Raw genomic sequence first — 25,596 nt, forward strand, 5'->3', positions numbered from 1 at the left:
TTTCAGAGGAACCAGGCTCAGAAATCCTCCAAAGGACTATCCACTGCTCTCCAGATTTCCTCCAGCTCACCTTTTGAAGGTCAATTGCCAGTTCCTCCACCCCTACTCTGCCCTCACAGCCCCTTCAAACAAAGCTTTTCTATCAGGTTTTTGACCCTAATGAAGATTTTTAACCGAAATCACTTTTTTCCCCCATCCTTTCCCCCCTCTCTTTAATTCTGAAGGGCCTTTTGTCTTCTAAGTCAAATAGCTCAGACTGAAAGGGCCAGAGAGCTTTTCTCTTCTCTCTATCTTGTAAGTAACTGGGAAAGAAACCAGGGAGGGGGCAATAGAGGAAGTGGATATGGGCTTGGAAAATTCAAGGCCAGCCTGTGCTATATGAAACTCTTCCTCTAAAAATAAAAAACAAATTAAGAAGGAGAAAGGTACCAATTATAAAATTATTTTCTTCCTCAAAAATATATTTAAATAAAAACAAGGAGGAAGGTCTTCAAAATGTGAAAGGAAAAGAAAGCCTCCCCATCCCCAAAAGAGAGAGGAGGCGAAAAGAGGAACAGAAAACAAGGGAGGCCTGAAGCCTCCTTGAGGAAAGGAGAAGGTGCCCTTCATGGTATGTATCCTCTGAGCAGCTTCTCACCTGGATGCCCACCCATCACAGGCAGGAAAGCTAGCAAGACTTGGCACACCCACCACACCTCCAGGGTCTCACATACAGCACTGATGTGTGAATATGGGGTTCAACAAAACAGGGCTCACAGCTCCTTCTTAGCGCTCCCCGACCCCCAGAGAGAAATAAAAGATTGGGGGGAAACCAAAGAATCTGCCTTGAGTTGAGGCAGGTGGCCGCAGATGAGAAAGAGTCTCTGCAGTGCCTCTTCTACCTACTCCATCTTCTGTGGATAGCAAAACAATCGACGAAATGCTGCCAGCTCTCGGGGATACGTAGGTTTCTCACCCTGAAGATCATCTATGGCAAAAAATCTTAATCCCAGGCAGGCTTTTATACCCAGAATATTTGGGTATGAGCAATTAGAGGCTTGCTTAGACAGCATTCAAGTCAATTCACAAAAGCGAACAAACCTGGCTAATGTCCTCATACCAACAGGATGCGTTCATTAGCAGTGTGCATTGAAAAGATTAAAGAAATCAGGGTAGTGGGCGTAAAAAACATTAAGGCTCTCTCTTTCTACACAGTCACACTGGGGGTTAACTGAGGTGACTCTCTGAAGTCTGGTCCATCTTCACAGAGCCTCTAAAGTAAGGCTAGAGACGATTCGTATTACCTGTTTCCACGAAACAGTTGGCATTTTCTCTGCTTTCTTACTACTTGCCAGACACTACACTGTGTTATACAGCTTAACTCATTTAATTAGTTTATTGGTTCCATAAAAGATTTAAGGCCACATAAATAGACACATCTGGTCAGTAATATAAAAAATAAACTAAGAGAACAACAGTGAGTGCAAACAATGATCAGGAGGAAGAAAATCACTGAGGCCATAGTGAAGCTGTGTGTGTGATGTACTGAAAGCCTCAGAGAGGAACTGTGAGGGTCACCCTAGATTTGAAGCAGCCAATACAAAGAACAAAAATTCAAACTTCCTGACATAATTTACACATTTAAAAAGCATTTTATTTTATATGTATGCATGTTTTGTCTGAAAGTATATCTGTGGACTATATGCATACATGGTGCCTTCAGGCATCAGTCACCAGATCCCTTGGAATTACAGATGGTTGTGAATCACCATGTGGATACTGGGAACAGAACCAAGGTCCTCTAGGAAAACAGCCAGTTCCAGGTTGGATAATTTTTGTATGTAGGGTTGGGGGAGCAATACATAAAAGCTAACCAGAAGAATCACTACAGAACTTTCACCAATGAAAAGACACTCACATGTGGAGTCCAGGGCAACACCCCTATCAGAAGGGTAATCAAGCTCAAAGCAGAACGCTGGGGGCACATGCCATATGCCCAGCTTAGTCAGGGCAGATCTCAAAGGTCTTGATTCACAACTCACTGTCGTGGTGCTTGGCTCTCTGAGGATAAACTTGAGAGTATTTCCACAAATGGACTGCAGGTGAGCATTCCCAGAGGAATCAGAGGTGACGTTAAACAGCCCCAACAATGCCTCCAGGCATAAATGTTGCTCCTTTGGACCTTGGGCAGGACAAGGCAAAAACTCTGCCATCCAAAGGCTGGGGCAAGGCTTTCCCTAGACAGACATAGTGTAACTGCGGCTGGCATTCCTGGTTACCTGTGAGAAAGGGATATGGGGAAAGGATGGAAGCCCTAGGCAGAAGTAGCCATATCACAGGCCAGTCCCCTGACACAGGCAGGACTAAAGAACCCACAGTGTGTTACTTAATTATCTGTAAATGGTTTTTGTTCCTGTCTTTAAACATTTACCTCTATTGAATCATCTTCCTCGTTCCACCTCCCCTCTTTACAAGCTATCTTCTTCTCTGTGCTGTTGCCATAGCAACAACTCCAGGCATATAACTGCTCTCAGATTTTAAATAAAAGTTGAGACTCTTCCCCCCCACACACACACCTCTTTTTTTCCCCTCTCTTTCTAGGGATGAGGTTTGTCTCTCATTTTCTCTTCCCTTCACCTTCCTGGCTGCCTTCCACTTTCCCACTTAGCTGTTTCTGATCAGGTTCTATCACCTCCTCCTGTCTAAACCCTTTTCTATATCTTTGGGCTTCCAAACTGGTCTTAACCTCCTGGTTGCCATGATAGCAAGAGTTGGGACCTTGGGAGGCATGGGGGCAAAGGTTGAAAAGTACGGGCATATCTGGGGAAGGTCGGAGATCTGTGGACAGTCCAGGACAGGGTCATCCTATATTCCCTGGGATCTACCTAGGATATTATCACTTCCTTGTTCTCTGAACCTCAAACCCTCCAGCAGATATGAGCAGCACGCTCCTTATATTGCCAACCACCAGACACCCAGACAGGGCTTTAAATCTGCACAGGGACAGTAAAGCAGGGTGATCTGTGGAGAACTGCAGGAGGCAGATTCTAACATATGGTGGTTACTGAAAAGGGACAGAGGCAAACTTCTGAAACCATTTTTTGCCATCCACAGCAGCCAGGTTTCGTCCGATTAAAGCAAGGGTATGGCAAATCTTCCAACAGCCCTGAAAGGCACCAGAGCCTCCTCCATGAGGTGCCAAATAATCCTGTGCTTGTCACCTTCCTAATCAAAATCTTGGATTGAGACATAAAACAAGGCTTGAAGAGGAAGTTTACCATTTCCAAAATGGATGAGAGAACAAAACATTTCCTCATCATCATTAACTTAAAATTTCTCAATTTTATGAAATATTGATCAAGGATATATGACGGGAGGAAGAGACATGTGGCATTTTTGGAAACCTCACAACTTGGGAAGCCAGGCTTTCCTTGGTCCAGCTCCTCCTCATGCAAGCTCAGTGGTCCTCAAGTGGGGGCAACTCTGCTTCACAAGGCATTCCAGAAATGTCTGAAGGATCATTTTCTGTCACAACTAGAGAGGGAAGACCACTGGCTTTCAGTGCAGAGATTGCCCCCCAACAAGGGTCTGCTATATCCACTTAAAAGTCACTGCAATGTTCTGAGCCCAAATTTCTTTACCCCTAGATTCACATTTTACACGAATACACATTTCCTAGTGTTGGTATGGGGACTAGAAAGATACAAGTCCAAGACAAAAAAAAAAGGGCTGTCACCTATATTCTCTAGTCTTGGTACGGCGGGGGCAATGAACTCATGTTCTAGCTGGGACTTACATAAGGTCAGTCAGAACCCCAAGCATCCTGGTTCCTTATCACTCTGCACCGTTAAGTATTAAGACTCAACAAAACAAGAAGGCTGACATAGATCACTTGGGAACAGCAAAATCACCTCAGAGACTACACTGAGATTATCAGTGTGATCTCAACTGTCACTATGTGTTGCTGGCACCCCTCTTCTGTGAAGAGCTGAAGTATCCTGCCTGGGTCACACTGGGAGAAGGGAGTTCCTGGATTTGACTCCATCAATTTGACTCCAAATTCTATCTTCCTCTTTTTTCCAGACATAAAGGAAGGACATGCTCATTCTGGATTACAGGAAATGCCTGTCTAGTTCCCCATGTGCCACGGAGCAACCTGAAGCTATGAAATAGCAAGCAGCTTTATCCAGGTGGAAAGTCAATGAGAAAGTCAAAACTCAGTCACCTGTCTGACTCCCACCCTAAACTGATACTCTGGGCAATCAGGAGCTAGGAATGGAGAGATGCTACTCAAAAGAAGGAAAAAGGAAGAGACAAAGGACCAAAGACCCAAGAATCAAAATTTCCAAAAAGTAGGAGATGAGATGGAAAAGGAAGGAGAAACTGCTGGTGGCCATGAACATATGGGGAGCTGCCTTCAGATAAAAAGAAAGAACTAAGCAGGGCAGTGGTGGTGCACGCCTTTAATCCCAGCACTCAGGAGGCAGAGGCAGGTGGATCTCTGTGAGTTCGAGACCAGCCTGGTCTACAGAGCTAGTTCCAGGACAGGCTCCAAAGCCACAGAGAAAGCCTGTCTCGAAAAATCCCCCCCCCCCGAAAAAAAAAAGAACTAGAGAACTTGATGTTGGGGGAGGGGCATTCGGAAGGAAAGAAGATGCTGAACACAGGAAAAGGGGTCTAGGGAGAGATGGCTGCTGCCTGGCAACTGGTGACCTCACATGGGCATCCCTGTGGGCCTGGTCACAAGATTTCCTGACTCACTCCATCACCAAAACAGTCACCCTGGTGGAGAAGAGAAGATTCTGGAATCACATCCTCTTAATTCTCCCTACACCCCACCCCATCCTCCCCAACCGCCAATATCCCAAGCTTCCCTGATGTTGGCTAGCTGATCCTGAAGAAACCTAAGAAGAACCCTATACACATCCACAGGCTTCTATGGTCCCTCCATCTCTCCCACAGGCTGTCCTTGAGGTACAGTTGCGGCCCCTTCCTACCAGAGAAAGCTCCACTCAGCTCCTTAAATACTTCAATGATTCCACTTTTCCAATGAAGGAACACTATGGCTTATGAAGGAGCCTGGACTTTGCTGTTTGTTTTGTTTTCAACAACACATAATCCTGGGCCTTGGGGAACTTGAAATCTGGCTGGAAAACTGAAAGGTCAATACTTTAAAATTGGGTATACTGAGCCTATAAACTGAGCTAAATGGGAGGGCTGGAGAGGAAGAGAAGAGCCTCAACTCCATGCAGGGGCAGACACCAGGTCTGAGGGTCGGGGCAGAGAAGCCTCCATCGGAAAACTGGTTGTCTTTACAGAATCCTGCAAACTGGAAGTGGAAGGCCCTGGTTTTCATTTCTTCCCTTCCCCCACAGCTCAGCTCTGGTTGCCCTCTGAGATGATTAAAACCAAAAGAATTTCAGTGTCTGGAATTCACTTTTCACCACGATGCCATTTGCTTCCTTTTCTCTCCTGCAGTTTTTCCTCTTGGGAGAGCCTTTTGCTTCACGCCTTTCTTCTGGCTCTAAGAAGATTCCCAGTGTACACTAATTACCGTTGTTTTCATTTGGGGGGGGGGGTGATTCAAGGAGGGGTTGTCACAGGCAAAGGGGAAAGAGGAAGGATGGGCGGAGGGACCTTAATCTTGCTGGTTAAAATTCCCAGAAAAAGAAAAGAGACGAAATAGCTTTCAGAGAAAGAAATCTGCCAAATGTTTATATTCCCACAAGACTGCAAAACCTTTTCATAGACCAAAGCTAAAGTTCAGAGAAAAGCCAGAACATGCTTTTGCAGGGAGAACATTTTATCAACATAAACACATAAACACCCACACCATTGGTGGGGTTCCCCACATCCCCATCTGCCATCTGCCCCCAGGACACTGTGTGTGTGTGTGTGTGTGTGTGTACATGCATACATATACATATTGGGGAGTCCTGCACATCTTACCCCCGAGGCCATATCAGATCTAAAAAATGTATTAACATATCTGCTGCCCCTCTGGGTCCCTCCCTAGCTGGCTCTCAGAGACTACTAGCCTTTCTGACAGTTGCTCACAAAACAAAACAAGATTCAGGGCCAGTCTTTGATGAACTCCCCCTGGATGGCAGTTAAAAAACTGCATTCATAAAGAGTTTCAGAGAATGAATGACCTTCTCATTTTATGCTAAGAGAGCCCAAGTCGCTAAGGTCACTCACTCCATTAGGGGCACAGTGGGGCTAAACGTTCAGTGATATTTCCACAGTGCCTCCAAATGTAGCTTTTCTTATTATGTGCCAGGGAAACCAGAAGCAGCAAGCCTTCTTCAACTCAGTAAGATAAACCTTTTGTTATCCAGGCCCCTGATGCTTGAAGCTGATGCCCTTACACCGTGAGTGGGAGGTTAGCCTTAGCCGAACCACTTGGTTTGTAGACAGAAAAGGAAAACTGTAGTGGGACACAATGGCCAACTAGTCAGGGCTCCTCTGCCTACTGGCACCCAGAAGTGCTGGAGGGCGAGACTCCTAACGCCACCCTCCAGCCAGGGAGTGGAGAAGGCCCTCTCTCCCTGCCCTTTGCTAGGCACAGGCTAGCTGCATTCATCCACGGTGACAACAGTGGAGAAACAACATCTGTCATTGGCCAACCATGCCAAAGAGACTCTATATGTTAAACAAAATGATCTCAAGCTTCTCAAGATTCTCATTTACCAAAAAGGAAACTGAGATTTGGAGAGGTTTTAATGCTGGTTAATAGTAAAGTAGTAGAAACCCATGCATTTTTTTCCTGCAGACCAACAACAGCAGATTGTGCTCATGGAAAAGAAGCCCTGTGGTAGCACCTTCTTCTTCAAGACCTGTTGAAGTCCAGGCCACAGAGACTTGCCTTTGGGGTTTTGTTCTGTTATGCTTCTTTGTTTTGTTTTAAATAAACTTTATTATACAAAAGGCTTGCAAATTAACAAAAACATCACACACCAAAGTTAACCAGACCCAAAGTCTACACAACTTAATGAACTTCCACAGTTAGAACTAAATCTGAAGCAGAACCCTATGTGCTTCCCATTAGATTGGACTCTTCTGTATCTGACACAGTTTACGTACTCATCCACCACCACCGCCGCCATATAGAGCAGAATCAGAGCAGGAAAAACAATTAACTTTATATCCCTCTGTCATAATTTGTGCCCATGCCTTGCACTGATGCCTTTCTCGCCCCCTCGTATTTAGCGTTCCTTGCTCTTTTCTTCAGTTATACTGTACCCACGTGTGTGTACAGTATATTTGCTAGATTCTGAATATAAAAGAGAATATGTGGTTTATTTCTTCCTGCAACTATGTGGCCTCACTTAGATAGCATACATTCTAAATCCCTCTATTCTCCTACGAAGTTTTTAACTTTGTTTTTCTTTACAGGTGAGTAGTACTTTATTTTTTAAAGATAACAAATTTTCATTATCTATTCATCTGCCTATAGACAACTAGGTTGGTTGAAATTCTCTCTACAGTGAATAAACCAGCATTAAGCATGAGATTTGTCACGGAAGAAAATGAGGGCCAGATAGGGAAACATGCCACAGCTTTGTGGCCCAGATTCCCGCGTGCCTCTCAGATTCACCATCTAAATGTGTATTGTTTATTTATCTAGGAGTCAGAAGTACAAGGAAAACCAGATGGTCACGTGGTAGCCTTTGGTCCAGAGGCCTCCACAGGCACAGAGCCCCTCTTCCTCTTGCCTTTGCTCTAACCTAGCTGTCAGACCTGGACATGTAGCTTATGTCGATCACTCACTCTTCCTGAATGCAGCAGAACCCAGGAAGATTCTACTCGTCTCTAAAATGGGGCAGTTAAGCTATTGGGACCCACAGGCAGTCCCCAAGTGAAGGTGATGAGAGAATGCCTGGCCTCCCCTCCATCTACACATACCATCGTATTCATTCCCACAGCTTCTAACCCTAAGGGGTGTCCTGCTCTTACTTCTGGACCCCAATCACAGTCATGTTGCACCCATCTCAGATGTCCCCAGTTTTCAGAGAAAATAGAATTCACTCAGCTTCCTCTATAGTTAACACTAAGCTTTGTGGCAATGCACATCACTGCCCCAGGGCAAACGAAGGGACCCACAATATATAACTCAGTATATAAAAACTAGAAGAGGTTTCCCCAGGCATCACCAACCTTCTACGCACTGGCAGAGCCCTGATCCTGAGCCATGTCCCTCTTGCTGCTCCTTCTCTGTCCCTTTCTTCACCTGTCTCTCTTGCTGCCACCTCCCCCACCTTCCTTCAGCATATGTCTATCTGTTCTCCCCTCTCTCCCTCTTCCTTCCCACCCCCTCCATGCTGCTGCTGCAGGCTTGGAGCAGGAGGTTATGAAAATGAGCTTCGTGCCCAGGAGACTGTAATTATCTGCTAAGTGTGAAAGCCGAGTGATTAATTAAGAGATAATAAAAAGAAAAGGAGGGTGAGGGGGGCCTCGCCACTTCGCTTTGATGATCGAACCTGAGGTGAGGCAAGCAATTAGGGGAATCTTTATCGAGAGTTAGCTGTAATCCACAAATTATTAAGCACCAAATGCTTCAAGAGAGCAATGCATTCTTGTCTAGTGACAGACAGAGGACAGCAGGATCAAGAGAGCGGAGAACACCCGTCCAGGGACAGGGAGAGCCAGAGACTGGGCCAGCAGTGTTGCTGGAGGACAGCCACCGTCCCAAGGCAGGCCACAGTTAGTGTTTGTGGAACTCTAGCCCACGGCTGTCCTGCCTTCCTGCCCTTGAAAAAGGGAATGTCAGGTTGTCCCGTGGCCCACTGCACTCCTCTTCCCATGGCCCTGCCCTTCCTCTGATATCCCATCCCATTCTAAAGGAGCAGAGATTGTTCTCCCCCTGCACTCCCTCCCCCCCCACCACCAAAAAAAAAAAAAACTGTGTGGGAAATGCATCACACAGGTTGCAGACAAAACAGTTGCATGGGCCACAGCTGACAAGACAGCACCACAGTGATGTGTCTCAGAGTGCTAACTATACACCTCTAATTGGGCAGATCTCCCTGGGCATCGTGGCTTTCCCCATCAAACTTCCTTAAGAGGCAGCCAGTCTCCTTTGCCTTTCTCACAAGTCCAGTCCTCTAGCTCCTTCCCAGCACAGCTGCTGCTGTGCTGTCTCTCCACTTCTCCCAGGGCCATTTTTCTAACTGGCCATGACCCGCTCCACTACCTCTTTGGATCTTTTACACTGCCTGTGCACAATAGACACTTCCTCTGCCCACGTCACTATCATATGGGACCCACGCAGGCACAGCTGGGCTCCGGACACTCTTGATTTGGGGAGGCCTGGACTAAAACAGGTTCTGACAACAAATGGGCCTACCTTGCTATCCCCACCCTGCCACTCACAGAGGGAGATGAAGAGGCCTTCAAGCTGCATCTATTGTTGGTGGGAAGGTCCAGAGCTATGAGCCTCATCCTTCCAGACCTAGCCAAGAACACCTGCATAATGGCAGCTCTGTCTGACCCTTAAAGAGATCTCTTGGCTCCCTGGAGCCTGAGGGTCACTTACCTCTGACCTCTCAGGCCTTGCTTCTCAATAAAAGGAGCATGCCCTGAAGTTTGAAAAAATGAACTGACAGGGAAAACATATTCATCCTGCTATAGAGCATTGTTGGTGTTGCAACCTCTCGTTACAGTTTCCATTCAGAGCAGGAAAGATTCAGGTTAGACAGAAAGAACTTCCTTTTTTCTAGGGATTGTCAGATAGGCGAGGGAAAGAGTGGACAGTGCTAATAAAATTCCTCTCTTCAAAAAAGGGTCAAACACTGATTTCCAACTTCACTTGAATTAGTCCCGCCTCAAGAGAGGCATCTTGGGAGTCTGAAGATGGTGTTCTTAAATGATCATCACTTGTTTTGTATTTTAGACCTCAAGTTCTTTCTCTGTCCCAGGAAACCAAATCTGATTAAATGCACCCCTCTTTGCATCTTGCAAACTCGCCAGGCTTGTGTAGCTAATCACTACCTTACACTTGCAGGTGCAGAGAGAGCTTCAGGAACACCAGTTTCCTGGGGTGAAAGAGGAAGGAGGAAGCAAAGAATCAGTGTGGTGCCTGTTTGCTAGTAGACAGGACTCCTCCACAGAGTCAGTGGGCAAAGGCTGTAGAGTGGTCTGCAGGTTGAGTGTCTCTATGCAAGATTAAGAAGCTGGTCTGTTTAGAAAGAGTTCCCACTGTTCCCCTACAGCCACGTCCAGGTAAACCATAGCTTCCCTTCCTTCTCAATCACACATCTTGTTCATAACCCAATTTTTAAGCCAAAGCCAGTAAGGCTCAAGGTTTTTTGACTAGAAGCTCTGCCAAAATGTTTCTCTCAAACCTCCAATGATGAATCACAAGGACTTAAAAAATATGATGTGGAAATGACTGCTCAGGCATGGAAGAGTTTCCAGCAATGCACAGGCTGGGGTTTTCAACTCTGCGGTAGGAAGCCCCAGAAGACTTGGCATGGACGTGGTGTTGGAATTTGGCAGGTGGCAGCGGGGGCAGCCTGACAGGTCAGTTGGATGCTAAGGAAGTTCCCACATCTGCCTTCCTAAAACTAGCATATCAATGCCTTTTAATCAATGACCCATCCAAACTGTTTTAAAAGAAAGCTCTGCTCTTGATTCCCGTAGATGACAGATTCCCTTAGAAGCCATCCTTTCAAACCTCAACAGGGTCGCTAACAGGGACGTGCTGCACCAGCATCATCAGGGAGTCCCACACCAATACAGAATCTGCTTTCTCCAGATCCTTCTAAACTTGAGGGCTGCTGTCCTCGCACAATGAGCTGAGGCTTCTGGAGAGACAGGGTTTGGAGTAACAGTTAAGCTTACTGTCCCACAATGACTCTTCCAGGATGTAGATTACCTAGAAGTAGATAAGTAACAGTTCTCCATTTTGGAAACAAAGAAGCCATAGCTCACAAAGGTCACTCAAATCTCCAGACACAGAACACAGACTGAATTCTAAAGCAGGCTGGCACCCACCAGCCTTCCCCTTCACTGAAACTTCAGAGTACAAAGTGCAGGAGTTACCACATCTCTGCTGCCTCCCTTTGTACCACTAACACAGACAGCATCTGGTTCATCGCTGTTCCTCTCTATTGGATTTGCCGTGCACTGTGAGCCCTGAAAAATCAAGCACTATGCATTATTAATATGGTTTAGTAAGTACCAGACACTTCTGCTTCATACATCATTTCATTCAACCATCTGCACTTCATAGATGAGGAAGCCAAGGCTCCAAGGGGCACAAAGTGCTACCTCTGACAAAAAGGCTCACACTCCTACAGTCCCGTGGTTGGGGGTCCCAGGAAATTCATGGTTCCCTGATTCTGGAGAGTAAGCTGTCTTACATTATGATCCTGGGGGAAAAAACTGAAAGTGTGTGCAAACCCCTCAGATGTAGATGTTACCAAATTCTCGGTGGTTTGTGTAAATGGAACACGACTGCGGGGCGGACAGTCCCAAAGCCACTTCATCTACCTTGGCCATGCATTATAATTATTTATTTTGTACAAAGCCACTTCATCTACCTTGGCCATGCATTATAATTATTTATTTTGTACAAAGCCACTTCATCTACCTTGGCCATGCATTATAATTATTTATTTTGTACAAAGCCACTTCATCTACCTTGGCCATGCATTATAATTATTTATTTTTGTACAAAGTCAGATTTTTCCTTTCTTGTTATCTCTGGCTCATACTAGCAATTAAAATGAAATCGCATTCCCACTTCATCCACTGACCAGAGAAGGGTGTGCATTGGAAGAGACGGACATTAGTCCAGCATCATCCACAAAGTAGGTGATACTGCCCTGAGTGCTCATTTTTGTCAGCTTAGCTGCAGCGAGTGCGGATGAGAGAGGGCTTTGTGGGAACTATGGAGGCCCTCATTCCACAATGCAGTCAAGCTGGCAGATTTCCTCTGGGAGTTCGGACTAAGTCACAAAGCAATGGGTAAATTCCTGGGGCTGGGATTATAGCAAAGGAGTACCACTGCCTAAGCAGGAAGTCCTCAGTTGATTAAAAATGAAGATGAAGAAAACTTCAAGTTTTCTAAGAACTCCCATCAGCCAACATGTCTAGTCCTGGGTTTCTGTTGCTTGGAAAATGCCTTCTCCTGCTCCCTTCTGTTTTCAGTCCTTCTGGCCCATCTCTTTCTTCCCTATAATAAACTCCCAGTTAAATGAACAGAATGGGAACAAACAGTTAAAAGTGCTGCCTCGTGGTGGGGCAATGTTGGGTAATGGAGCACATAGGGCCTCAGGCTGTGCATGAAGAATTCGGGGAGAGGGAGTAATAATAAAAACTGGCTAAGCTAATTAGGAGGAGAAAGTTAATTTAGAAATCAGCTCCACTGGGCAGGAGTGGGGGCTGGGGAGAGGGAAGTGGACACAAGAGATTGGGAGACTTGAGGAAATGGTATTTTATGTAAACTGCCTTTGTTCTCAGAAATCAAAATCCTTAAGCAGAATGAAGAATCAGTCCTGGGGATCCCTTGGCTCCTTTTGTCTGGAGCAGGGGTACAATCAAGGACCATCCAGATCCCAGATACTTTGCGGTGCAGCAGCACTCCGCACCCAGCACAGCCCGCAGCACAGTCAGCTCCTCCCTACACACTCCCAGCTTCAGGCAACCACCAGAAAGATCAGACTCCAACATTTTTCACATACTTCTCTTACAACCTCTGCCTTACAGGACCGTCTCTGTTTTTGTATCCACCTCCCACACCGGGCTGAGAGCTGAGCAAGCCTCAAGGACAAGGACTAAATCTCACCTTTGTAACCCTAGGCCTAGGACCACCACAAAACAAAAATAGCTAAGCTTGTTTACTAGCTTCCTCTTCCTTGGCAGGGCCCCTCTGCTGAGGCTCCACTGAAATCCTGGAGCTCTCCTCCTTGCTGAGGCCCTAAGAAACTCTAAGTAAAAAGAGCTAAGGTTGCTGGCCAGCAGAAAAAGTCTAAGACCATGAAAGTCTAAACATGGTATCACTCTCAACCCTGGAAAGTATAGACTGCTCAAGTTCAGAGTAGATGGCACAGATTAATTCAGCTTCTGGCATCTGGGTCAAAAGGCCCTCCTCTTCCTTATCACTGCCAAACTTTGCTTCCAGGCAGCTTTATCACTGCCAAAGGACTCTGCAAGAACACCTCCACTTCCCAGTCTCCAAAGTTAGGTCACAGACTGGGGACTTCCAGTGACACTCCTGTAGTGGTTTCTGTTCACTTCTGTCTAGCCAGATTGATCTTTATTTCATTTATGTGTTTCATTTTATTATTTTTTTATTTTACCATCAGCTTTACACGTCTCCATAGCAGCTCTACCAGGTTAAGAGTTTAGAGGAAGCCGGGCGGTGGTGGCGCACGCCTTTAATCCCAGCACTTGGGAGGCAGAGGCAGGCGGATCTCTGTGAGTTCGAGACCAGCCTGGTCTACAGAGCTAGTTCCAGGACAGGCTCCAAAGCCACAGCGAAACCCTGTCTTGAAAAACCAAAAAAAAAAAAAAAAAAAAAAAAAAGAGTTTAGAGGAAGGGAAGGTTTGATTGAGAACGAGCCACGGACCCTAACTTGTTTTTAACACACTCTTTGTTTAAAAATCAAAAGCAAGACTCAAGAGACAGAGGCAGAGGCTTCAAGAGTTTGCAGCCCACCTGAGCTACTAAGAGAGATATGTCAGAAGAAGAAATCCTAGAATCAGCTGGTCTTCCACTTCTTGCAGGACTCTGTGAGCCTTCTAAGCCCTATGGGCTTTGGCAGCAGTCTCAGCTTTAGAGCACCTCAGGGATAACACATCCTCGGTGCTGTCCACGCCTCTCTCAGTCAGTCTCTCTCTTACTACACTTGCACACCTGCCTGGCTGACAACCATACCTTAACGTGGGAATGCGGACCTGTGGGAATCTTTTCTCTGCCTGCCTTGTGTGTGTGTGTGTGTGTGTGTGTGTGTGTGTGTGTGTGTGTGTCCCGAACTCTAAGACCCCTTCTCCCAGGGAGCCCTCCCTGATCACTGCACCCCATAGCAAATTCCTCTGTACTAAATGTTCCAACTCTGGCCTTCACACAGCTATAGTAGCCCCTGAATATCAACACAGAGAGTCTCTGTAGTTTTGGGTTTTAGTTTCTTGTCAAGAAGGAACTACATTCTTTTTTCAAAATTATTCCACATAATTTGTAGTCATTTCCCAAATAGTTATACCAGATTTTTTAAAAATCAGTTTTCCCCATTTTGTGGAAGAAGAAACTGAGGCCCATGGGGTTAAATAATTTCACATAAAAGATAAAGACCCTTAAGAATAGAGATAGTATCTTACTCATCTTGCAACACACATCTGCCTGTGTGCTATATAACAGTATGATTGTATTTGTGGTGCAGGAGGCTGAGCTCGGGCAGGGCTGGCACATGTGCTCTGCCATTAGGCTTCGTAATGATGTTTGCGGTCAGTGAGAAAATACCTATACCCAAGGAGCCACAGGGTTCCATCACCCAGCAGCAGACTCTTACCATGTGCAGTGGTGAAAAGCTGAGGAGACTGTCTCACAATACATATCTCTGAAGGCATCTTCCCCATTATCTGTGCGGTTCTGACCATTAAGTCATGCTAGCTGCACATTTCTGGTAAGGGAGGGAACTAATTCTGCATTTTTTTCCCCACATCCTCCAGTTAGGATATACTCATATTGCCTCAGAAGGAAATGCAGGCCACAAAGAACAAGCAATCCTGTCCTGAAGAAGAATTTATTATTCTTAGGCCAAGTTAGGGAGCTGGGGAAAGAGATGACACGTAGAACAACTACCTGAAATAGCCCTGCTGGGCCCTGTGTGCTACATGAGACACAAAATTCTGCTCTCCATTCTCTGCCTCAAAACTCAGACCCCATGGCCTTCTGGGAGATTCTGGCAGCACCTTCCCAGGGCTCAGACCCGGAATGAAGCTGCAGTATTATCTCCTGAAAACTAATGGCATTTACTAGAGATTTCTAGCCCAGATTTAAGACCCTCCATCTTGAAGAGGGTGGCTGGCTGCAAGGCCCATTTATTTCAATACCATCCTAATTTTGTTGAATGGGTTTGAGAAGGGCAGAGACGGAGGAGCACTGCAGTCCCCAGAGATGAGAGAGGTTAATAAAAGTTGCTGAAGAAATTAAATGTGTAGGAAGGAGATACTAGGAGCGCCTTCCACACGGGAGAAGCTGATAGACACAGGGAGAGCAGGATAGACAGAAAAATCATCTTCAGAGGCACCTAGAAGCTGCAGAAGCTTTCATTCAGGGTGCCGTAAGCGCTCAATCAAGCCCACACTGTCTGAAAATCAAGAATGTAAAGTCTAAGAACTGGGGATGAAAGACACAGAGGGGCAGAGCCGGAGAGCAGGGAACTCAAGGGCCCTAGCTTTCTCAGCCCGGCAGTGTGCACATCTGTCAGAGGGTACACAAAACAAGCAACACGACTCAGGAGGCTGCTACGGTTGGAAAGAAAAATGATGGGAAAGGAATTTTTTTTCATACTAGCCAGTGTCTTGGTAAATGAAAGGGCCAGAACAAACAGAGGTTTCCGTCAAGATGTGCTGGGAAATAGGAGTGCTTGCACATGTGACATGGGACATGCACCTACATGGGACATGCACATGTGACATGGGACTGCATCTACATGGGACATGCACATGTGACATGGGACTGCACCTACATGGGACATGCACATGTAACATGGGACTGCACCTACATGGGACATATATCTACATGGGACATGCACATGTGACATGGGACTGCATCTACATGGGACATGCATATGTGACATGGGACTGCACCCACATGGGACATGCACATGTGACATGGGACTGCACCTACATGGGACTGCACCCACATGGGACATGCACATGTAACATGGGACTGCACCTACATGGGACATGCACATGTAACATGGGACTGCACCTACATGGGACATGCACATGTAACATGGGACTGCACCTACATGGGACATGCACATGTGACACGGGACTGCACCTACATGGGACATGCACATGTGACATGAGACTGCACCTACATGGGACATGCACATGTGACATGGGACTGCACCTACAGACTTGGATGTGGCAAATGTGTGTAGCCTTCAGGAGTGCCTTTCTGGGTCTTTCCCCATCCACCATTCTAATGTCACTGTTTCTCATCTGGACTGTGGGGTACTGGCTGTGTCCTTCTGGATGATCTGTTTAACTTATCTGGGCCTCTAATTGTCCATCTATAAAATGGAAGTAACACCTGACATTACTATTATATGCAAAACATAAAGTAGTTTTCCTTCTCCACCCTGAGAGCCATTCCTGCATCAAGACTCCTAAGACTCTCTACTCCCCGGTCTCACATTTCAAGATCAAGAACACAGCAATCTCTTTCTCTTCCCAGCCTTTTCCAGGTCAAAACCTCCTCTGAAAGACTGCCAGATTGCCTGGCCTGGAGCCCTGGGAAGAGCTGGAAAACAAACAGAAGGCAGGAGGGTACAGTTTGGTCAGACTCTCACAGAGTACCTTCCCTGTCTTCAGAGAAGGACATCTCCCAGAAACTGGGGAGATAGAGAAACGTGCCTCCTCTATCTCTCCTCACGTCCTCCATCTGAGTTCTAACCCCTTTCACCAGCCATCCAATTTCTCTGGAACTCCATTTTCTCCTCTACTAAATGGGAGAATAACAAAGAACCTGCCTATATCCCATGATGCTCTATCGAATGTTACGGCACATGTGACACTACTAAATCCTGGAAGCATTCCATAGCTCCAAAGCTAGAAGGAAGACAGGAAGGGGGCAGGCCTGTAGCTTAGTGATAAAGTACTTGCCTAACCCAGGGTTGGATCACACAACCCTCCCACCCCCAACCCCCTTCCAAAAAAAAAAAACCACCTGAAAACATAGGAGGAAAGAGACTGGAGTAACACAAACCTCTTTTTGACAGGGATTAATAGTTTACTCCCACCTTTGTATGCTGATATCGAACCCAGGGTAACTACGGGTAGCCTAGCTGAGAGACTACGGATAATTACACAGCCTATCTCAGAGGACTGTTGTATGGAACAAGACAGCAGGTCTAGGCTCTCCTCCTGTCTAATAGAGGTTGCCAACACAGTTAAGCTTTGTAGTGATATAAAAGGACTTGGATCAGGGTATTAACACTCCAGAGATGGCCCTTAGTTGGCTGTTCAACCTCTCAGTTTTGGTTTCCTTATCTATGAAATGACAGGAACATCAGTTTTGAAAAGCAACAGCAGGAACTCAGTAAAAGGTAAGGCTGACATCTTGGTATGTTGCTGACTTCCCATGATCCCTTTCAGTACCTTAGGCCAGGCAGGTCCTGAGGTAAGCAACCAGCTGAAAAGCAAAGCTTAGCACCTCCAGGTGAGCTGAACTGGACACTGAAATTTTCAGCCCCTATTGTGTCTACAGCCCTACTGTGTTTACAATCCTACCTACTATGTCTACAGCCCTGCTGTGCCTACAACCCTACTGTATATACAGTCTCTACTGTGCCTACAACCCTGCTTTCTCTACAGTCAGCCCCTACTGTGTCTACAGCCTCCACTGTGTTTACAGCCCTGCTGTGTTTACCGTCCTACTGTATATACAGTCTCTACTGTGCCCACAGCCCTGCTGCATCCACCTACAGCCCTACTGTGACTACAGCCCTACCAGAGGCTAGAGGTGGGAGGGTACAGGCTGCCCCCAGATTCCCACTGAGTGCTTCAGCCTCATAGTTTTATGACTAAGACTCTACAGAGTCAGCTTGAAGGGGGAAAGGGAGGGTCCCCGTGTATAAACCCATGGACTAGAAAGGCTAGGTTTGGAATAAACCTAGTATAAATCTTATTTGGCAGATAAAGCCCTTTTAACAAATAAGCAGCAGAGTACCATATAAAGAAAGAATAGCCCAAAAATATAGAGTAGAATCTCAGAATGAAAGACAGTACCTTGATAAAACAATCCCCTTCACACTTACTCTACCATGGATCAGGAAAAAAAAAATATCCTGCCCTAGCCCAGCTCCAGTCCCTGCTAATTGAGGAGCTCTCTGGCAAGGGAGACTTGTGTAAGTTTTGGAGTCAGCTGGTTTCTATAACTACCTACCTTACATATCTGAACCTCTGCTTCCCATCCAGGAAAAAGGAATTAATTACTCAGCCTATCCCAAGAGACTGTTGTACAGCTTAAGTTAACCCATATTAAAAGTCACTAACGTGAGAACCTACTAAATGAGCTGTGTTATTTTCTCACACTGAGACCCTGCCACTTTTCGTTTTACCCAAAAGCTCAAACTTTTCCTGTTTGCCCTCCCCTGGTGCATCTCTTTTGCAGACCTTTTCTGGGAGCACCAACGGCTGGAGAAGTGGGGGTGGGGGGGATGAACTATGTCTTTTAAGGTCTAGCTCAGCCAGGTTCTCTCTATGAGAGGAGCAAACCACTGGCTTACTGAAGCCAGGGACCAAGAACCATAAGGGCTGGAACTGGAAGACAAAAAGAACCATAAACAGGAAAATAGAGGGGTGGTCAACTCAACATGTTGAGTTCAGACACAAAGTCATAACACAGTCACTGAACACTTCTGTACCAGACAGCATGCCGTGCACTGTAATATATAGATTAATATATATTACAATCCATGGATTAGCACATAGATCATCACCACTTTGTATTCTTTTTTTTTTTTTTTTTTTTTTTTTTTTTTTTTTTTTTTTTTTTTTTTTTTGGTTTTTCGAGACAGGGTTTCTCTGTAGCTTTGGAGCCTGTCCTGGAACTCGCTCTGTAGACCAGGCTGGTCTCGAACTCACAGAGATCCGCCTGCCTCTGCCTCCCGAGTGCTGGGATTAAAGGCGTGCGCCACCATCGCCCGGCTATCATCACCACTTTGCATACAGCTAAACTGGAGCACTTATTGAGCACATAACTTCTTCAGACTACCAATATGGGAGAGCTAAATAGAAGTCTCTGAGTTCTTCTATTGATTAATTTATGTGTTATTTATCTCTGGGGACTTAAAATTCAGCCTCAACTGGTCTGAAACTTGGTACGCGTAGTCCAAGGTGGCCTTGAACTCACAGTCCTCCTGCCTCAGCCTCTTGAATATTAGGATTCCAGGCATACCAGGCTAAGGCTATGGCGTCATCACCATTTTACATGACCTCCCTCCTGCACTGCGGCTCACTCATCAATTGGGTATTAACTCATCAAGTGCTATATGCACAGCACGATGCCCCATGTTGCAGGATAAGAGAGACGAGAAGACCAGGTCCCAAGGGATCTCAAAGGAGGTTCCCTCAGAGTGCAGTTCTCTGCAAGCATGGGGTAATCAGGGGGCTCCATCATCCTACCCCCTGGAAAGGCCAGGGGGGCCAGCTAGCCACTCAGTGGCAATAAGGAGCAAAGGTTGGAAGAACTGAATGCCACTCCCCTTTTGTCCTGCCTGGGTGTTGCAGATGCATCCCTGTGGCACCCAGTACTTGCTTCGTGTCTCCCTCTGAATTTGAGTAGAAGGCTGAAGATAGAGTCCAATCAATGTCAGGGTCAGATTGATTTCTGCCAGCTTTGCCTACCTCTATCCCAGCTCAGTACCCAGCTTTGGGTGGAAGTAGGGCATTTGGAGTATGCGGTGTGCATGTGTATGCAGAACAGAGCTGTAGAATCCAGGCTCACTGTTCTTTGCCAGGATATAAGTGTGCACCGGGAGCTAAATGCTGGAAACATAGGAGGCCCTTGGGCCTCTTTGTTTTACCCCTTGGAGCAAAGGCAGAACAGACAGGAGCTTGGGGGTGGGGGTACCACAGGAGCAGATTTTCCTCCTACAGCCTCTGGAGGCAGCTCCCACTGGAGCCACCCTGTCATCCCACATTGCTCTGATTAACTACAATCCTTCCTTTTCAATTTCTCCTCCTTGAGACTAGGGAGGGAGAAAAATCTCTTAGAAAATGAATAAATATTTCAATTTTCGGCATAATCAGTCTAGGGAGCTAGGGCGTGATGGACACAGCAGTGGGGGAGGGAAAAGATAATGGTTTTCACTTAGATAAGATATGGAAAATTATTTAGTAAAAAATGAAAATAGATGAAGCTCATTTGAAATCCTTTAAAATACAATTTCCATTCCTCAGCGAGGCTGAATTTCCCCTTCCTGGCTCTTCTCTGATCTCAATTTTATTGCTTCTCTGACCACCTTCTCTTCCTCCTCACTTCCCACTGTCATCCCTGCCTTCAACTCACTGCTGACCACACTGTGTGCTCTCTCCCTGCCTCCGGCTCAGCTTCTCAGTGTTCCCAGGTCCCCACATTTCTCCCCAGCCCTTTGCTGGGTGTCCCCTAAAGACTCCATAGTGATTTCCTCTCCCTCCTGGCTCCTCTCCGCCTTTGCTTTCCTCCCCCAAGACCCCCAAACACGCCTGCAACCTTTTGCAGTTCTTGCTTTCACCTCTGACAGAGTCAAGAAGGCTGGGATTCAGTTGCATTCCCTAGCCACACCCACCTACAGAGATGGAGGAGTACATGGCAAGCAATGTTTTCTGACTTATCTATCAGTCCAGATGCAAGCTGCATGCCTCTCCTGCTTCCTAGCTGCAGCTTCTGTCTCTTAAAGCTCATTCTGTCTCACTGGCAGATGAGGGTTGCAAGAGAGGGCCAGTCAGAAGCCTGCTCCCCACACATCAGAGCTGACACAGCTGCCTCTCACCCACCATCTTCTCCCCCTCCAGCTCTCTCCAGTTCAGCAACCTGGCTGAACAAAGTCGGAACTTCACTTATCTTCCCAACTTTCTGCCAAGTGGCCAACCCTGAGGCCAGGCCTTCTTTCTCCTCCAGCTCCACGCCTGCTCTCATGACATGGATGTGTGCCTTCCCGTGTTCTAAGAGGATGAATCAAGATCCTGAACTACGCCAGGTTTGCCTTCAGAGCTGGAGGAGAGGGCTAGCAAAGAGAGGAGGGGTCCAGTGAAACACCACACCACACACACACACCACACAAACACACACACCACACAAACACACACACCACACAAACACACACCACACAAACACACACACCACACACACACACCACACCACACACACACACCACACAAACACACACACCACACAAACACACACACCACACAAACACACACACACACCACACCACACACACTATTCAGGAGAGGAAGAGAGCTGGCCAATGCCTGAGGCTCTTTCCAGTTGGCGGCTAGTCTCTTCCCAGATCACTCACCCACCCCAATGAGAGACCACCTCCTCCATTTTGAAGACTGTACATCTTTGTAGGCGCCTGCCTATAAGAATGTCTGCCCAAGTTTCTTTGTTTGCTCCATGGCTGGAGTATGTGGAAGCAATTCTGTGTGAATAGATGTTATGTCCTTTGAACGTAGCATACATGCACATACAGTGTAAGTTTGATGCCAGGATGTGGGACTAGGTAAATGTGTGTCGGCTTAGAAGAGGAATTTTGCTTCTTCAGAGATGTCAGTTAATGTCTTTGTGTATGTGTCTGTCTCTGTGTGTGTGGTGGTGGGGGGGGGTCGGTGTTTGTGGGAATGTCTCCATAGGTGTGCAATCTGCCTCAATGTCTCTATTTGAAGCTATTTGTGTGTCAATTTCTATGTTCAGTTCGGGAGAGGAATCCAACAGCATTAAATCTTCCTTGGAGTCAGTTTCAGGAGAAAAGACACCCATTCCCACAGACCCCAGGCCTGGCTGGAGTTTGGACCCTTGGTTCCTTCACAGGAACCCAGACCAGTGTACCTGAACATCCTCATCTCTCCCCTACGGTTTATTTCCAACCTCGGTCCTGCCAGTTCCAAAGGAGCCGCAGATGTCTGTACTTTCCTGACCTGAAGTGAGCGCCTGGCCGGATCAACTCCCCTTCCAAACAACCCAGCAGCCCTGGTCAGGACTTCCACCTCTCACCCCCACAGCCTCCGGGGCTGGGGGCCGTCTGCAGTCTTCCCTTTACGGAGCAATCCCAAGCAGTTTGCAGCCGCACTGCAAATGAAGGTGACTCTAGACTGGATTGGGGGAGCCTCCTCTTCGCCAGCGTTCGTGCTTTCCATGCGCTCCACCCCCCAAATCTGAAATCCCACCTCTTCCCTGCCTTTCCCTTGGCCAGGACCCAGGAGTCCGGTCCTGGGCTCGGGAGGGAGGGAGAATTGCCAGGGACTGGAGGATAGACTTTGAGCACTCGGGTCCCATTTCTACTCGGATCTCGGCTTTCGCGACCTAAGTTCTCTGTTCTCCCGCGCAGCCGGAGGAAGCAAGTTGGGCCGTTTCGCCAAAAACTCCTTTGGTGTTCTCTGGGTGGCTCCGCGCCCCTTCCCAGGACACCCTAGCCCATGGCTGGGGCTTACCTTGAGAGAAAGTGTCGGAGAGAGTGAGGATCCAGATGAGGAGGCTCGGCATGCTGTCCGCCCGCCGCTGGGCCCGAGTAGGCGCGAGCCGGGCCACCACTGGCTCCCTCTCCTCCCTCCCGCCCTTGCACACTCGGCGCACACTCGCTTGCCTCTCTTGCCGCGGGCTCGCTCTCCTGGCCCCTCCTCTCGTCCCGCACCCCCTAATAATTTCTGCCTTCCAGTTTTATCTCTCGAGGCCTCACTCAACCTCCGCGCCGTTCTCTAGCTCTCCCTCTCTTCCCTCCCCGGCTCCCTCCCTCTTCCTGACGTCTGCTCTCCCTCCGACGGCGCCTCCCTCCTCTGCCCTCCCCTGGTCCCCCAACGCGCGCGCACTCAGGCTCTGCTCGCTGGAACCGAGATGGGAGGAGAGCGAAGAGAAAGGAATTGAGGGCAGCGGCAAGGGGTGGGAGGAGTAGGGAGAATGCAGCGTTGCACCTCTGAAGCAATGACCGCTGGGCTCCTGTCCACCTGCGCTACTCCGGTGCCAAGACCTACTTTTGCCCCCAGTGGCATAACTGAGTCGGGCATAGGGTGGCAGCCTGGGCTGAGGATGAACCTCCATCAATTGGGTGACTGTGTTGGGAGGGGTGTGCTTGTGTCTTTCCGGGGAGGGGGGAGTATAGAAGCTTTAAGAGCCTTTTCGTTCTAATCACAACCCCCTGAATCTAACCCTAGATGCCTAAATAAAGAATTCTCAGATAACTAGAGAATTTTGGAGGGGGATGGGGGAGAAGCTCTCCCAACCCACAAAGCTCAGACTGGAGAAATCTTGAATCTGCCTCTGAGCCCTTTCAGCCAGCCACGTTGAGGCCCTCCTCAGCGCCAGGGTCCGGAGTCCGTAGCAGCCACAAAGAGGCTCAGTTAACTCTTCTTTGTTCATCCCAGACATCCATCCATTCGGAGGGAAAGGCAACCAACTCGATGGCTTTCTCTTGTGCTTCCCCGAAGGCTTGACACAGAAGGCAGCCAGCGAATGATCTCTAAGCACTCAGGGGCGCACACTAAAGTGGAGAGGTGGAGAACCGAAATGGAAGGTCATTTGGGAGGAGGTGGTCCTGTCCAGAACCCGGTGTAAGTAGCCATCTTCTCCCCCAATCCCTAAATAAATCCTGCTCCCTGGGCTGCTGAGACTGCCTGAAGCCGGGACCCTAGAGAACGAAAATGGCGGAAAGAACAGGAAAGGCACTGGAACTGCACAACTTTCCAGTTATGCAGCTCTGGAGCGGTCTCCACCTCTTACTTCTCAGATTCTAGATCCCCTGAGTCCCTTGCTCCTGGCCAAGATAGCTTGAGCTTGAGGCCTGGAACTAATGCGCATAGCTCTAGTGCCCTCTGCTGATATTAAATGGCCACAGTGCCTCCAAAAAGTCTTGACAATTAGTTTGAATGGTCCATACACAACCACAGACAACTAGAGGACACAGAACACAGTAAATCAAACCAAACCAAACAAAACAAGATACTAAAAAGCTCATATTAAAAGCATAGCATGCAAGGACTCAGAGAATTTGTTTATGTTTAAAAAAATACTTGCATGCATAGGCAAAACCACAGTTTAAAAACATGATATCTAGTCTGGACATTAAGAATACCATCACACACAGAAGACACACACCCGTACAAATCATGCCAGCACTTGGACATGTTAAGAGTTTTTAGTTTATTCATTCATTAACTGATCATTCAACAGATATTTCTTTTGTGCATAATATGGTCCAATCACAAAACTAGGCTTTCAGAATACAAGTACATAGATAGATAGATAGATAGATAGATAGATAGATAGATAGATAGATAGATAGATAGATAGATAGATCTGGGTATAGAAGTACATATCTGTAATCCTATCTCCGGAGACAAAGGTGGAGAATGGGCTGGACATCACAGCACACAACCTTAATCCCAGCACTTGGGAAGTAGAGGTGGGTCTGTCTCCGCGAGTGAAGGCCAGCCTGGGCTACATAGGAAGTAGAGGTGGGTCTGTCTCTGCGAGTGAAGGCCAGCCTGGGCTACATAGGAAGTAGAGGTGGGTCTGTCTCTGCGAGTGAAGGCCAGCCTGGGCTACATAGGAAGTAGAGGTGGGTCTGTCTCTGTGAGTGAAGGCCAGCCTGGGCTACATAGGAAGTAGAGGTGGGTCTGTCTCTGTGAGTGAAGGCCAGCCTGGGCTACAAAGGAAGCTTCAGGATAGCCAGGGCTTAAATGAAAGCCTGTCTTAAAACAAAACAAACAAAAACAGAACCGTAAATTCAAGGAGAACCCAGAAAGCAAACCTTAGTAATGACACACCGTTACAGAAAAGGCACAGTGATACATACAAGTTCTTCTTTTAGTGTTCATTTGAGGGGGAGGGGCAATAAAATTATAATGTACTAGGTTATATTAAATGCTATGGGTGAAACAAGAATATAAAGGAATAGAGAAGGAAGAAAGGGTTTCTCTGTGTAACAGCCCTACTATCCTGGAACTTACTCTCTATATCAGACTGGCCTCAAACTCACAGAGATCTTCCTGCCTAGACCTGTGCTACCACGGCCTGTAGGAGTGGCCAGGGAGAGTTGTCCTCCTGGACTTACACTGCATATTTGTCTCTGCAGGCATCTGAGGACAAAACATAGCAAGTGGACAGGCACAGGCCAAGCTCCTCAGGGCAGGGAATTCTGGAAGTGAAGCACAATTTTACTTTGCTGGAATGTACGCTATGGAGAGGCCAAAGCAGTGTCAAAGGAAAATGCTAAAAGGATGTCCCCAGTGGCCAGAGTTCTCTTCCCTAGGCCTTAGCTTGCCTTGCCCCTCCGCCAATTAGCATGAAACAAGCACTTTTCTCTCATCTCTAGACTCCTCCTCCAAGGTACTCAGCATCAAGAGCCTAGCAGTCCCCAACACCAGCCATGTTAGGGTCTCCTGGTAGGCTTTCATAAAACAACGCTGAGGCCTGTCCTGCAAGGATGTGTTGCTCTGGCATATCATCCAGGCATCACCAGTTTCAAACACATGCCTGTGACTTGAGTGAGCACTATGAGCTGAGTACAGCATTTGCTCACCCCAGGAATCTGCCCTGTGCTCTCTAACATACCTGTGTGTGTTACTGACCTGTTTTACCTCTTCTTCCAGGGCAGCCCCAGCGAAGCTTCCCAGCTTTGCTCCGTTTTCATCTCTCTAACACCAAGGCTCACAACTCTGTCTCAGTGGATTAACTGAGTCTCC

At 47.2% G+C, this 25,596-nt stretch overlaps 1 protein-coding gene across 4 annotated transcripts in view; it reads right to left on the minus strand.

The window, feature by feature from the left end:
* Kirrel1 (kirre like nephrin family adhesion molecule 1) overlaps positions 1 to 22,623 on the minus strand; it is a 94,269-nt gene extending 71,646 nt beyond the window's left edge. For all 4 annotated transcript variants that reach the window (XM_075978679.1, XM_075978677.1, XM_075978678.1 and 1 more), the window contains exon 1: positions 22,351 to 22,623. In XM_075978679.1, the coding sequence (XP_075834794.1) occupies positions 22,351 to 22,402 (52 nt within the window). In that variant the 5' untranslated portion in view covers positions 22,403 to 22,623. The remainder of the gene's footprint in view (positions 1 to 22,350) is intronic.
* Positions 22,624 to 25,596: the final 2,973 nt, after the last annotated feature.

The sequence above is a fragment of the Microtus pennsylvanicus genome, chromosome 7, assembly GCF_037038515.1.
Source record: "Microtus pennsylvanicus isolate mMicPen1 chromosome 7, mMicPen1.hap1, whole genome shotgun sequence".
NCBI classification, from domain to species: Eukaryota; Metazoa; Chordata; class Mammalia; order Rodentia; family Cricetidae; genus Microtus; species Microtus pennsylvanicus.